This window comes from Ovis canadensis, chromosome 12 (assembly GCF_042477335.2).
Source record: "Ovis canadensis isolate MfBH-ARS-UI-01 breed Bighorn chromosome 12, ARS-UI_OviCan_v2, whole genome shotgun sequence".
NCBI classification, from domain to species: Eukaryota; Metazoa; Chordata; class Mammalia; order Artiodactyla; family Bovidae; genus Ovis; species Ovis canadensis.
The window spans coordinates 41,376,772-41,390,824 of NC_091256.1; the positions used below are offsets into that span (position 1 = coordinate 41,376,772).

The 14,053-nt window shown below is 42.4% G+C and overlaps 1 protein-coding gene across 1 annotated transcript in view; it reads left to right on the forward strand.

The window, feature by feature from the left end:
* Positions 1 to 1,641: 1,641 nt before the first annotated feature.
* Positions 1,642 to 14,053, forward strand: part of SMYD3 (SET and MYND domain containing 3) — a 756,573-nt gene continuing 744,161 nt past the window's right edge. Inside the window, exon 1 of the mRNA XM_069545497.1 lies at positions 1,642 to 1,985. Coding sequence (XP_069401598.1) covers positions 1,822 to 1,985 — 164 coding nt within the window. The 5' untranslated portion in view covers positions 1,642 to 1,821. The remainder of the gene's footprint in view (positions 1,986 to 14,053) is intronic.

Consider the following 14,053-nt stretch of genomic DNA (forward strand, 5'->3'; position numbering starts at 1 on the left):
CCCCATTTTTTGATGCAGAAACTGAGGCTCAGAAGTTGACTAGACCAGGCAAGGTCATATAATAGGTATCATTATCTATTATGATGATCATTACCTATTATCTTCCAAAGGAGAATGGACAGACAACCTCTTGGCTTCAGTTTTTTAATTTATTTAAATTTGAAATATAATTGCTTTACAATGTTGTGTTAGTTTCTGCTGAAACAACACGTGAATCCAACAAATAGCAAGAATTAGCTATATTTATATACATATATACCTTCCCTTTTGAGCCTCCCTCCCACCCCCAATCCCCATCCAACACTTCAAGGTCATCACAGAGGAGAGAACTGAGCTCCGTGTGCAATATAACAGTTTCCCATTAGTTATCTGTTTTATACATGGCAGTGCTACTCTCTCAATCAGAATAATTTTCTTCAGTTCAGTTCAGTTCAGTTGCTCAGTTGTGTCTGACTCTTTGTGACCCCAGGAATTGCAGCATGCCAGGCCTCTCTGTCCATCACCAACCCCCAGAGTTAACTCAAACTCACATCCATTGAGTCGGTGATGCCATCCAGCCATCTCACCCTCTGTCATCCCCTTCTCCTCCTGCCCCTAATCCCTCCCAGCATCAGAGTCTTTTCCAATGAGTCAACTCTTCGCATGAGGTGGCCAAAGTACTGGAGTTTCAGCTTTAGCATCATTCCTTCCAAAGAACATCCAGGACTGATCTCCTTTAGGATGGACTGGTTGGATCTCCTTGCAGTCCAAGGGACTCTCAAGAGTCTTCTCCAACACCACAGTTCAAATACCAGTGCAAATACTCCAATACCACACTCAGCTTTCTTCACAATCCAACTCTCACATCCATACATGACCACAGGAAAAACCATAGCCTTGACTAGATGGACCTTAGTCGGCAAAGTAATGTCTCTGCTTTTGAATATGCTGTCTAGGTTGGTCATAACTTTTCTTCCAAGGAGTAAGCGTCTTTTAATTTCATGGCTGCATTCACCATCTGCAGTGATTTTGGAGGCCCCCCCAAAATAAAGTCTGACGCTGTTTCCCCATCTATTTCCCATGAAGTGATGGGACCAGATGACATGATCTTCGTTTTCTGAATGTTGAGTTTTAAGCCAACTTTTACACTCTCCTCTTTCCCTTTCATCAAGAGGCTTTTTAGTTCCCCTTCACTTTCTGCCATAAGAGTGGTGTCATCTGCATATGTGAGGTTGTTGATATTTCTCCCGGCAATCTTGATTCCAGCTTGTGCTTCTTGATGATATTGTTGTTTTACAGAATACTGTTATTCTGCGGAAATGCATGTTACAGTACTTCTGCCATGTCATGATGTAAAGAGTTGTGAAACGTTATGATGTCTGCAATTTTCAAATGGTTCAACATAGCTTACTTTGAAGTGTTTGAATCACTATTATAAACATACATATATAGCGGGAGAAAATGAGCAGAAACTGCAAAATGCTAAGAACTGTGTGATCCAGGTGGAGGGTATACAGGTGTTCACTGCACTGAGCTCTCAACTTTCTGTCTGCCTTGAAAAATGATCATAATAAAATGTTAGCGGGGAAAAAAACCGCCTCTCCTTGCAGCGCCGCCTTAGGAACCAACGGTCAAGAGAGCACAAACAACAGCTCACACCCCGTCTCCGGCCGGCGCGCCCAGCCTTGAAGGGACCCCATCTGGGCATGCTCAGAGGCCGCACGCGCCCGCCCCGCCCCTCGGGCGTACGTGCGCGCAGAGCGCAGGCGCGCGGCTCCCGGTGGCCCACGAGACCCTAGCTGCTAGTCCCGGCAGACGCAGAGGTGTCCGATCTCGGCAAGGATGGAGCCGTCTAAGGTGGAAAAGTTCAGCACCACCGACAGGGGAAACGGGCTGCGCGCGTTGGCACCGCTGCGGCCAGGAGAACTGCTTTTCCGCTCAGATCCTTTGGCGTACACGGTGAGCAAGGGGAGTCGTGGTGTCGTCTGCGACCGCTGCCTTCTCGGGTACGTATCGCTCTCGCCCGAGTCCAAACAGTGCGGGGTCCGGTATGCCGGGGACGTAGAGGGGCAGTTCTCCCCGGACTCTCCCGGGCCGTGGCTGCACTAGATCTCCGCGGTGTTGCCCAGATGCCCAGCCCCGCACTTCGCTTAGATGCGCGGCTCCCCGAGGGCACCTCGCGGCAGACGGGCTCCGCCTGGCCGTCGCCTGAACTGCCGCGGCGGGTGGCTGAAGGGACCCCAGGCTCATCGCCTGTAGCTGTGCAGGGCAGAGCTGGACCCGCTGCAGGATGGGTTGGGGAGAGCCGGTGGGCAGACTTCAGCGGAAGCGTTTAGTCGTGGGTAGTTTTGCTGGGGAGTAAAAAAGTCTGCATCCTGGGGTATAAGCTTCCTTGGTGCAGTTGCGGAAACCACAGTTGGCGGAGGTAGGGATGAGTGGGCGCAGGGAGGGTGTGAATCTGGATCATAGCGGAGGCCTAGCCAGGAAAGTACTGAGCTTGCAGGAGGCGGAAGACTCTTGGTGTTTACGGAGCACTTCCTGTGGTCCAGATTCTGTTGGGCGTGTAGATAAGAAGATGAACGGTACATGCTTAAGAATCCTTAAGGAGCAGAGGAGTGAGTGAGATGATTAATTACAGTGTATCAGAAGGGCTGAAATTGAGATGCTTCCCAGGGGGCGCTAGTGGTAAAGAACCCGCCTGCCAATAGAGATGTAGGAGACTTGGGTTCGATCCCTGGGTCGGGAAGATCCCCTGGAGGAGGGCATGGCTACCCATTTCAGTATTCTTGCCTGGGGAATTCCATGGACAGAGGAACCTGGCAGGCTACAGTCCATAGGGTCGCACAGTGTCGGACACGACTGCAGCGACTTAGCATACGCAGGCACTGTACAGTAGGAGCATAGGTTATTGAGGTTCAATAGTGTGCTTTGCTTTTAATAACTGTGCAGGCATCTCTAATTCTTAACCATCTATCTAGAGGCAAGAATTTATGTGAAAATGTTTTATAAGCCTGGACGCATTGGACCAATGTAAAGGGCTATGCGACAGCAATTTATGGAAATGTGTTGATATAATATGTATGCACAGTCATAGGAATTGTATTCAAGAAACAATTGTTATTGAGCTATTATAGGTCAAGGAGAAAAGCTCTGTTTGAGATAGGCAGGATGACTTTTTCCCCAGGACTTCTTTTCCAGACCCATTAACCTGGGATTGGGATGGTGGAGGTGAGGGGGTTAAGTGCACAGCTTAAGTCAATAGCTTGACCATTAATACTGTTATGTCCTTATTTGGTTCATAATTGAGGAATTTATTTAATTTCCTATTTTAAAGTTACTTAATTGTATTTTATTTGTTGCTTCCTAAAGTAATGATCACAGTAACAACAACAACAGTTTGTGAGAACACCTTGACATTTCTGTAAAATGTGTGGTTGAAAACAATTCATTCTTTTCAAGTAATGAAATGCTGGAGACTTCAGCATTGAAAGGTATAGATCTTTAATTCTCATTCAAGCAAGTTAGAAAGCTGGGCTTTTCCTTCTGTTCAATCCTTTGGGAGGTGTACCTAGAGTTTGAATGCAGTCCAAAACAGAGAACTTTCATTTTCTTAAATCCTACAGCATTAATTGGGGAAGATGTGGGGCATCTTACAGATAAAACCAGACTGCCAAGTTATTTTGTAGTTGGAGTAGAAAAGTTTTGTAATAAATACCGTATGACCAATTATTAATTAAGTTATCAGAGCTAAACTTAAGTCATAAGGTAGATGAAATCGTCCGTTTTCCAAAATAAGCTACACAAACCCAGCCCTTCGTATGTGGGGTGCTTCTTGATTTACCATACAATTCTGTTACTGCTATCACTTATTTTTCTTATTAACAAAAAGTGTAATGATTTAAATTAAAAAAAAAAAAGGTATTTCATGAAATAGTATTGGGGAGTTCTCAGCATTCTTTTAAAGTCTGGAGGAAACCCAGCTCTGACAATGGGCGGGAGCCAGGGGAGATCCACGGTTAAAATTGCACTGCAGAAGTAGTTGGAGTTGAGACTCCGGGAGTCCGTGGCCTCTGATGCTGCCTGGTAACTCTGGGTTTTGCAGCATGTGTTACCAGCACCCTGACAAGGGGCCCAACTGCTTGGAGAACTGGTTATTGCTGGAAAGTTGCTGTCTCAACCATGCTTCTTTGTGATGTTAGTTTTTATTTTTGGGGTATGGGAGGGGATGTGCCGCACTGCAAAGCTTGCAGGATCTCAATTTCTGGACCAGGGATTGAACCCAGGCAGTGTTCAAATAGTGTATAAAAGGCATTCTCTGGGTTTAGGGCTAGTTTTCTGAAATATACCAGCAGCAAGTGCAAGTGAACTGCTGCAGTGTTGTAGACTCTTCCTGAGGGCATGAGCTTGGAAGGTGGAAAGACTAGCGAAATCCTCTCAAAGGTCATGAAACCTTGAGAGATGCCTTGAAATCAGCATTTGCAGATTCCTGGACAAGGGCTAATGGCTTTACTGGTGGGTCAAGGACTTGGAATAAATAAAGTAGAAGGATCGATAATGAGGTGGGTTGGGAAAGGTCTCGTTGGATATGACTTCCATTTTTCTTTTTTTAAGTGGGAGTTATAATCCCTGTTTCTTTTGCTTCTTCCTTTTCTTCTGCAAGGAGGTTTGGGGAAGGGCTGTATGTCAGAGCCCTGAGCCTGAAAACATTTGGTCCATGTGAATGCCACAGCAGAGGACGTTCTTAATCAGACAGCATGACCTGCTTTGTGGATAGCAGTGAGTTCTCCTTCTTCAGAGAGCCTGGTGCTTGTTCAAGGGCTCAAGAACAGAGCGACCGTGGAGACAGGGATGGAGGCTGGTGCCTGGACCTCAGCAGTGCAGACTTCCTCTCGCCGTGGCCATCGTAGCTTCTGCTGTTACAGTTTGTAAGGGATCCCGAGTTCCCCACACGGCAGCACACGTCTGGGGACAGCCAGCTGGGCAGCTGGGTTGGATTTTATTTTAGACCCTTTTGTCATGAAGGGATCACTGATTTGTTCTCATTGGAACACTCGTGTTTTTCCCTGCACTTGGATTTGCCTTTTCTACTTGGAGTGCATCTCTTGAGACCATATGAAATCTTCTGTGAGGGCATGGTGTTCCTCTCAAGGTTGCCTCTGACCTTCACAGAGAGAGAAGTGAAGCAATGGGCTAGTTAATACCCATGGGTTGACTGCTCTTGGTTTATGCTGTCATTTGAAGCAGCTGATTTCATAGACATGGTTCTTAAACTTCAGTCTCAGGACTCCTTTACTCTCTTAAAAATTATGAAGATTTCCTAAAAGGGTTTTTAAAATAATGTACTTAGGACTCTGAAGAGGTATAAAGGAAACCATAACCACATAAATAATGTGGTTATATTTGTTGATTTTACTGCTTAAAAAACTAAATTGATCACTTTTGAAATTATGTACCGTTGGCTAAAAATCTTCAGGGGACGGAAAGATTCCAGAAAGTTCCTAAAAGCAAAACTTGAATTTTCAATGTGAAGGCAACTATTTACAGACCATTTAACTTTTATTTACAACTATTTCCATACATTTACGGGGGTTCCCTGGTGGCTCAGATGGTAAAGAATACACTTGCAATGCAGGACACCTGGGTTCTATCTCTGGGTCGGGAACCTCTGGAGAAGGGATTGGCAACCCACTCCAGTATTCTTGCCTAACATACATTTACATTGTATTAGATTCTAGAGATGATTTAAAATATATGAAAGGATGTATATAGGTTCTGTGCAAATAAGATGCCATTTTACATAAGGGACTTGAGTATCTGTGGCTTTTAATATTGACGGGGTCTTGAAACCAGTCCACAGCAGATACCAAGGGATGGCAGGATTTAGCCATAATAAATAATTACATTTTGACAAGGATTTTAATGAAGTTGACTGTATTTTCAAAACAAAAGAAAACTTAGAAAACTTGCTTGTTTTACATTTTTGAATATCTCTTTAATGTCTGGCTTAGTAGAAGACCCGCAGATTCCCATCACTGCTCCTGCATTTAGTGTATTGTAAAATCACATGTCATTTAGCCTCTAGAAGACTCCACTGTATACTATGAGAGGAAGAGAAGAAAACAGACGAGAAATGTCTTACTATCAAAATAGTTCTGACCTTGTGGGCCTGCTAAAAGGGCTTCTGAGTCCCTGGACCATCCTTTGAGAGCCTCTGTTGTAAAACACTGTACATGTGTTGTAACATTTGGAAAGTCTGGGGTTTCTTCTTTAATGTTTGTTGTGAACCACGGATAATACTTTGCTTTGGTTTTCGCATAATCTGCCAGGATATATTGGGATTAGGAACTAAAGTATAGAGCTAGTGCCTGTCTGTTAAGATGACTCACTTCTCACTCTGGCTAGTTCTGGCTATTTAAGAGTCAAAGGATTTGGATGGTGATTAACCTTGATTTTCAAAGGAAAGTAAGAGCCATTTTCCACTTACTTGTTACCATAATATATGGTGATTGAAAATTATTATTCAGTAGGTAATATTTACTACCATTTACTGAGCAATGAATGGCTGGGGCTTCCCAGGGCGTATTAGTGGTAAAGAACCCACCTACCAGTGCAGGAGACATAAAGAGATGTGGGTTCAGTTCCTTGGTTGGGAAGATCCCCTGGAGAAGGAAATGGCATCCCACTCCAGTATTCTTGCCTGGGAAATCCCATGGACAGAGGACCATGGAGGGCTGCTGTCCATAGGGTTGCAAAGAGTTGGACATAACTGAAGTGACTTAGCACACACTAAGCAGTGACAGGCATGATTTTAAGCACCTTACCTTATGTACTGCTTCACTTAATTCTCATAGTGACTCTAAAAAAGTGTCCATTATGTTCCTTATAAGCACAGATAGGGACTAGAGAGCTTTTATACCTTTGTAGACTGTGAATTGGTATCCTCCTTTGGAGGGCAATTTGGTAGTACCTAGCAAAATTGAGTACTGTGGTTTCTTTGACTCTATTTTAGGGGATTCTGACAAATAAAAATAACATTGGTTGCACAAGGATACTTAGCATAGCAATTTGGTGATGAAAGGAAAGGGAGAGAGAATTTTAATGTCCATTAATAGGGACTGGTTAATTATGCTGCAGCCATATTGTAGAATAGCATGTGGCTGTTAAAACTGAAGTGGATCTGTTTCTATAGATGTGGATGGATGTCAATAACACATTACTGGGTAAATAAAGTTGTAGAACAATGTATGTATTTGAAAATCTTTTTGTATATGTGCTTGTGTGTAGAAAAGTTCCGGAAAAACATCCCAGCGTTCTGTTACGATTACTTCTGGAGAATGAGACTTGGAGTGGGGGAAAGATATCCCTTGGTCCTTAATATATTTTGTATTTTTCAAAGCTTGTATCATTTTTTGTAATTAGAGATTTGAATAAACTTTGAGAGAATCTTTGTTTCATTTGGAATTGTAAAAGGGTGGTATTGCTTGGGATGAAGATGATTTTGAAATGCTTGCCAGTTTATGTCTGCTTTTTTTTTTAAAGTTACATTCAAAGGAGAAAGAAATGGCAACTCACTCAAGTATTCTTGCCTGGAAAATTCCATGGACAGAGGAGCCTGGTGGGCTACTGTCCATGGGGTCACAAAAGTGTCAGACATGACTTAGTGACTAAACTACAGTCCCTTTCTTTATAAAAAAATATGTATGTATATACGTATGTAAACAAAAATACTGTTTGTGAAGACATGATGGCCGAAAAAGAAAATTTCAATCAGCTTTGGTTTCTGCTTTTGAATTCTTGTAGCTGAAGAATGTCTTTGCTCTTTGACTTTTGCAGAAGACAGGGTTTAGGAAGTATGCAGGTTTGTGCAAATATGCATATATGTACACACATATGGGCTTCTCAGGTGGCGCTAGTGGCGAAGAATCCACCTGCCATGCAGGAGACATGGGTTCAATCCCTGGGTTGGGAAGATCCAGTGGAGTAGGAAATGGCAGCCCACTCCAGTATTCTTGCCTGGGAAAATTCCATGGACAGAGGAGCCTGGCAGGCTGCAATCCATGGGGTCGAAAAGAATCAGACATGACTGGGCACACACACATACAACATATAATATGTATTTTAGAATATGTATTTCAGAAGTCAAGAGTTCACATCAGTACTTTCAATTCAGATTTGTCTCCACAGGGTTCTTTTTACTTTTCTCCATTCTGTAATCCTTTCTTCCTCAGTAAGAACTCTGCCCCTTGAAAGCCTCAGCATACTTACTCATTTGCTCAATTCTGTATATCATCTAAAATTGTTTCAGAATTGCTTTGCCCACATTGTTAAAAAAGGACCAGTATGGAATTTGTTTGCGATTTCACCTTTCCTTCCACTCTGCCAGAGGCTGAGGATATATCATTGAATACTGTATTCGTTTTACCTTCTTTTTTTCCTGCCTTCAGTGTATTTATTTGTATTCATTAGAAATACAGTTGAATTCATTTGTTTTACTTTGCTTTCAGTTGCAGTTTTTCCCCCTATTCTTTTGATTTAATTTTGTATTTTGAATATATGAACATTCATATGCTTCCAAAACTCAAATTATGAAAAAGAGAAATGTCACCCCTCCCATATTCATACTGTTCCCCACTCCCACCCCTTGCAGGTAAACAACTTCATTGTTTTCTGGTGTATCTCTCTCTCTCTGGTAAAGAGAAACATATGTGTGTGTGTGTCTTATTTTCCATTCATATACAAAAGATAGCATGGTGTATTTGCTCTTTTGCACTTGCTTTCTTCACTTAAAAATCTCGCGGAAATCGCTTTATGTTGACAGAGATCTTTCTTACTCTTTTTTTCTTGCTCCATAATGCTCCATTTTATGAATGTACTATAGTTTCTAATTTTCCTATGCTTGGACATTTAGGTAATGTTCAGTATTTTGCAGTGGTGAATAGTGCTGTCATGAACAACCTTGCACATAGGTATTTTCATATTGTTTCAGGTGTATACTGGGGGTAAAGTCCTAGAAGTGGGATGGCTAGGTCATAGTGTGAATACCTGTGATGGCGAGGGTGGTACCATTTTATGTTTCTTCTAGCAGTGTATGAGTGCTTGTTTCCCTCAGTTTCACAGACTTCGTATGTAGTCAGAGTTTTGAATTTTTTCTAATCTGATGGATGAGAAGTGGTATCTTAGTATAGTTTTGATTTGCATTTAAATTGCACTATCAAAAAGTTACTGTATGTCAACAAAATGGAACTAATTTTGCATATACTTACTGTGATTGCATTTTGCAATTCAATATACCCTGTACTATTAAATTTATGTATGTTAAAGTAAAGAGCCATTTTCCTGAAAAGCAGTTGTATTATCAGTAAAGTTAAACATCTTTTCATATGCTTAAAGGCCATGTTGATATCTCTTTATGGATTATCTGTATATATCTTTAGCCCATTTTTCTGTAAGACTTTTGTTCTTTCTTTCCTCTAAGATTAAAACATTTTTTTTGTCTATTAGAGATATTAGATTTATGTTTGATAAATATTGCAAATATTTTCTTTCTGGCTGAAAAGAAAAGTCACTGGTTAAAAGTCTGGTTAAAAATCCCTTGTCTTTTAATGTTTCTTGTGATAAAGCAATTCACACATGTTTTCTTATAGAACTTGTTTCCTGGGTTAGCCAGCAAGTTGTTCGGGTTTTCCCGTAGCTGCTTATGGAAAAACCCAAAAGAACCTTTTTTTATTAAGTACAAGGGAAAAATACAGTAACTTTACAATGGGGAAACTTGGCAGGCATTATTTAAACAGGTGATCAATGTTAGTATCACCAGTAACAGCACAAATTGACATCATGTGCTTCTTGATATGCCCTGAACAGGACACAGCATCACTTTTGTGATGTATAGATGCCAGAACATGTAACCTGAATTTAGTCTTGAGGAGACTTCAGTAAACCCAGCTGTGCATGCATGTTAAGTAATTTCAGTTGTGTCCAAGTCTTTGCGACCCCAAGTCTTTGCCCACCAGGGTCTTCTGTCCATGGGATTCTCCAGGCAAGAATACTGGAGTGAATTGCCTTGCCCTCCTCCAGGGGATCTTCCTAACCCAGGGATCAAAACTGTGTCCTTTGTGTCTCCTGCATTGGCAGGCGGATTCTTTACCATTAGTGCCACTTGGGAAGCCAACTGAGAGAGAGTCTACAAAGTAACTAGGCAGTGCCCTGCAAAACTGTCAAGGATGTGAATGACAGGCAGAGACTGAAGAACTCTCGAATTCAGGGAAGCCTGGCAACTAAATGCAAGTGTGATCCTGGATAAAGAATTGGACATTTGTGGGACAGCTGATGAAATTTGAATAAAACCCATAGATTTGATAAAAGTATCAATTCAGTGTTAACATTTTGATTTTGTTAATTGTTGTTTAGTTTTGTAAGATACTAACATGGGGAATCTTTATGAAGGACACCTGCAAATTCTTTACTATTTCTTACAACTTCTAAAAAGACTGATACAAATCAATCAAATTAATTTCGAAATGAAAAGTTTAAAAACAACGAAAGCTTTATCTTTTTGAGATAGATAATGGATGGCGTGACAGGCTGTCTGGTATTTAAAGTAATGGAATTGGGAGGTATTGGAAAGTTTAGGTTATGTAAGATTGGTTATGTATTGATAATTTCTGAAGCTAGTTGATGGGTTTTTTATTATACTGTTCTCTCTAGTTTGGGGAATGTTTAAAATTTTCTATGTAAAGGAAAAAGGAAAGGAAAAGAATCCTTAAGTGTCTGCTCATTCTTGGCCAGTTGTATTTAAAAGCGAGACACCACAAAGTTTTAGGTTAAAAAAATTCTGGGCATTTGTACAGGTTCTTTCCCAGTGGGTGACTATATATATGGTCAACCAGTGTCTCCCAGCCGTCAAGGCTATTCTCTAAGGCTGATCGGTTTTTGTGGGAAGGGATTATATCACTTAGGGTTTGATCAGAGAAGCAGAATCCTTGAATGACAGGGGATAAGGATTATAGGGATTAGAGTTGACATGATATGTTGATAAAAACTGTTGTTGTTGATTCGCTCAGTTTCATCCACCTGTTTGCAACCCAGTGAACTGAGCATACCAGGCTTCCCTGTCCTTCACTGTCTCCTGGAGTTTGCACAAGCTCATGTCCATTGAGTTGATGCCATCCAACCATCTCATGCCCTTTCTCCTCCTGCCCTCAATCTTTTCTAGTATTAAGGTCTTTTCCAATGAGTCAGCTCTGCATCAGGTGGCCAAAGTATTGGAGCTTCAGCTTCAGCATCAGTCCTTACAATGAATATTCAGGGTTGATTTCCTTTAGGATTGACTTGTTTGATCATCTTTCTGTCCAATGAACTCTCTAGAGCCTTCTCCAGCACCACAATTGAAAAGAATCAATTCTTTGGCACTTAGCCTTCTTTGTCGTCCAACTCTCACATCTGTACATGACTACTGGAAAAACCACAGCTTTGACTAGACGGACCTTTGTTGGCAAAGTGATGTCTCTGCTTTTTAATACTCTGTCTAGGAAATGGCAACCCACTCCAGTGTTCTTGCCTGCAGAATCCCAGGGACAGGGGAGCCTGGTCGGGTGCCGTCTGTGGGGTCACACAGAGTCGGACATGACTGAAGCGACTTACTTAGTAGGTTGGTTATAGCTTTTCTTCCAAGGAACAAGTGTCTTTTAATTTCATGGCTGCAGTTACTCTCTGTAGTGAATTTGGAGCCCAAGAAGATAAAGTCTCTCACTGTTTCCAACTTTTTCCCCATCTGTTTGCCATGAAGTGATGGGACCAGATGCTATGATCTTAGTTTTTTGAATGTTGAGTTTTAAGCCAGCTTTTCAACTCTCCTCTTTCACCTTCATCAAGAAGCTCTTTAGTTCCTCTTTGTTTTCTGCCATTAGGGTGATGCCATCTGCATATGTGAGGTTATTGATATTTCTAACCAAAATGATCACATGGATCGCAGCCTTGTGTAACTCAGTGGAACTATGAGCCATGCCATGAGGGCGACCCAACATGAATTGGTCATGGTGGAGAGTTCTGAGAAAACATGGTCCACTGGAGAAGGGGATGGCAAAGCACTTTAGCATTCTTGCCTTGAGAACCCCATGAACAATATGAAAAGATGCTGTTGCCTCTGCTTTATGTAGTGGGCCTGAAAACTTGGTAAGTCAGCAGAACTGGTGGAGAGATAATCTGGTATCAAGTGGAAGAAACGAAGAACAAGTTGGAATCCAGCTAGAACTAATAGGGCAGTTGGAACCTGTGTCTCTCATTGCCTTCCCCCTCAGTGACACTGATGGCCTGCAGAAATTGCTGATGCTCTTTGCCACACTACTGTTTGCCTTGAAGAACGTCCAGGAAGAGATAGAGTGGGAATTGTTGGAGGACAGAGCTTGCCTGCTGCCCCCGGCCATGCATGTCATTAGATGGATGACAGTGCACGCAAGCTGCCGCAGTGCGTGGCGCCCTACGCAGACTGTCAGCATGCAATGTCAGTGGCTGCACTCCTGCCTTCCAAATCTCACCCATGTCTTTTTTGGCCAACCTTCACCTAGAATCACACACAGAGGGAATTTGGGTAAATGTGATTCCAGTTTGCTATGTTGCTAAACTGCGGAAGCCACCACAGGTCATCCTTTGTCATCTATACATACTTCATTTAACTGTACTGAACTGTACTTAACAGACAAGTGCAAGCTCACTCTCCCACCTAACCTTTGCACAACTGAAAACACTAGCCCTCTCCCAAGAAGAGTATCCAAAATCTCTTTACCCATCTTTGGGTGATTTCATTCTTCTTAGAGCTGAATCACATTCTCCTTTCAATAGTCTATAACTTTGATATCCAGTAATCACTGTTATTCTCTGAGATCCATCTGTCTTTTCCATTGCCATATAGGCAAGTTAAGTGAGGATGTGGGAGGAATCATCACCTTTGCCTCTCACAAACCACTGATGGTAGCATTATGCCCTCCAGAAATGCAGTATTGGTTTTGGTTCAGTGTCTGGGAGGGTAAAGGCAGGTCTAGTGGCTTCCTCTTGAACCATAATAGCCATTACCGCATGGGTTAGGGAATGAGCGGGGGTTCTGACAGTTGTTGATGATGTCCTTCCCAAATATGCATTCTAGAACTGGAGACAGTAACCGTGAGGTGGATTTGGAGGCTTACCAAGCCCACTGTGAAATGAATCTGAGCTAAAAATCCTGTCGGTTTTCTGACTTCCACAAGCTTCTATTTCTGAGAGATTGGACCAGATTTTGGTTCTGGCCCAAGAATTAAGTTCTGGGCCAATGTCCAGTAACCCACCCTCACCAACATCCGCATTATGTCCTCTTCCCTAGTGCAAAGTTATCCTTGTAAATGACTGTAGATGTCTTTTGGGAAGCCTAGGAGGAAAATTTATATTATCCATATTTGACTCTGTGGTAGAGTTCTTCTTCAAGGACCTGATCTTCCCTTCTCTCAAGGGGCTCTGGGTCTGTGAAATGGCTCAAGGGAATTGGTGGGAGGAAAGGGGCCCAGAGGATGATATGGTTGGATGGCATCATTGGCTCAATGGACATGCTGCTAAGTTGCTTCAGTCGTGTCCGACTCTGTGTGACCCCATAGATGGCAGCCCACCAGGCTCCCCAGTCCCTGGGATTCTCCAGGCAAGAACACTGGAGTGGGTTGTCATTTCCCTCAATAAAGCGTGAAAGTGAAAAGTGAAAGTGAAGTTGCTCAGTAGTGTCCAACCCTTAGCAACGCTATGGACTACAGCCCGCCAGGCTCCTCCATCCATGGGATTCTCTGGGCAAGAGTACTGGAGTGGGTTGCCATTGCCTTCTCTGCAATGGACATGAGTTTGAGCAAACTCTGGGAGATAGTGAAGGACAAGGAAGCCTGGTATGCTGCAGTCCATGGAGGCCGCAAAAAGTCAGACACAACTGAGTGACTCAACAACTACAGCACTTTATTTTTTCAGTGATTTAAGTTATACTTCTGTTTGCCAGACCTAGCAGTTTTTCTCCTTATATTAATCAGGTAAAACTTTAGTAGATTGCCTTTCTATTTCAGTTCTAGGG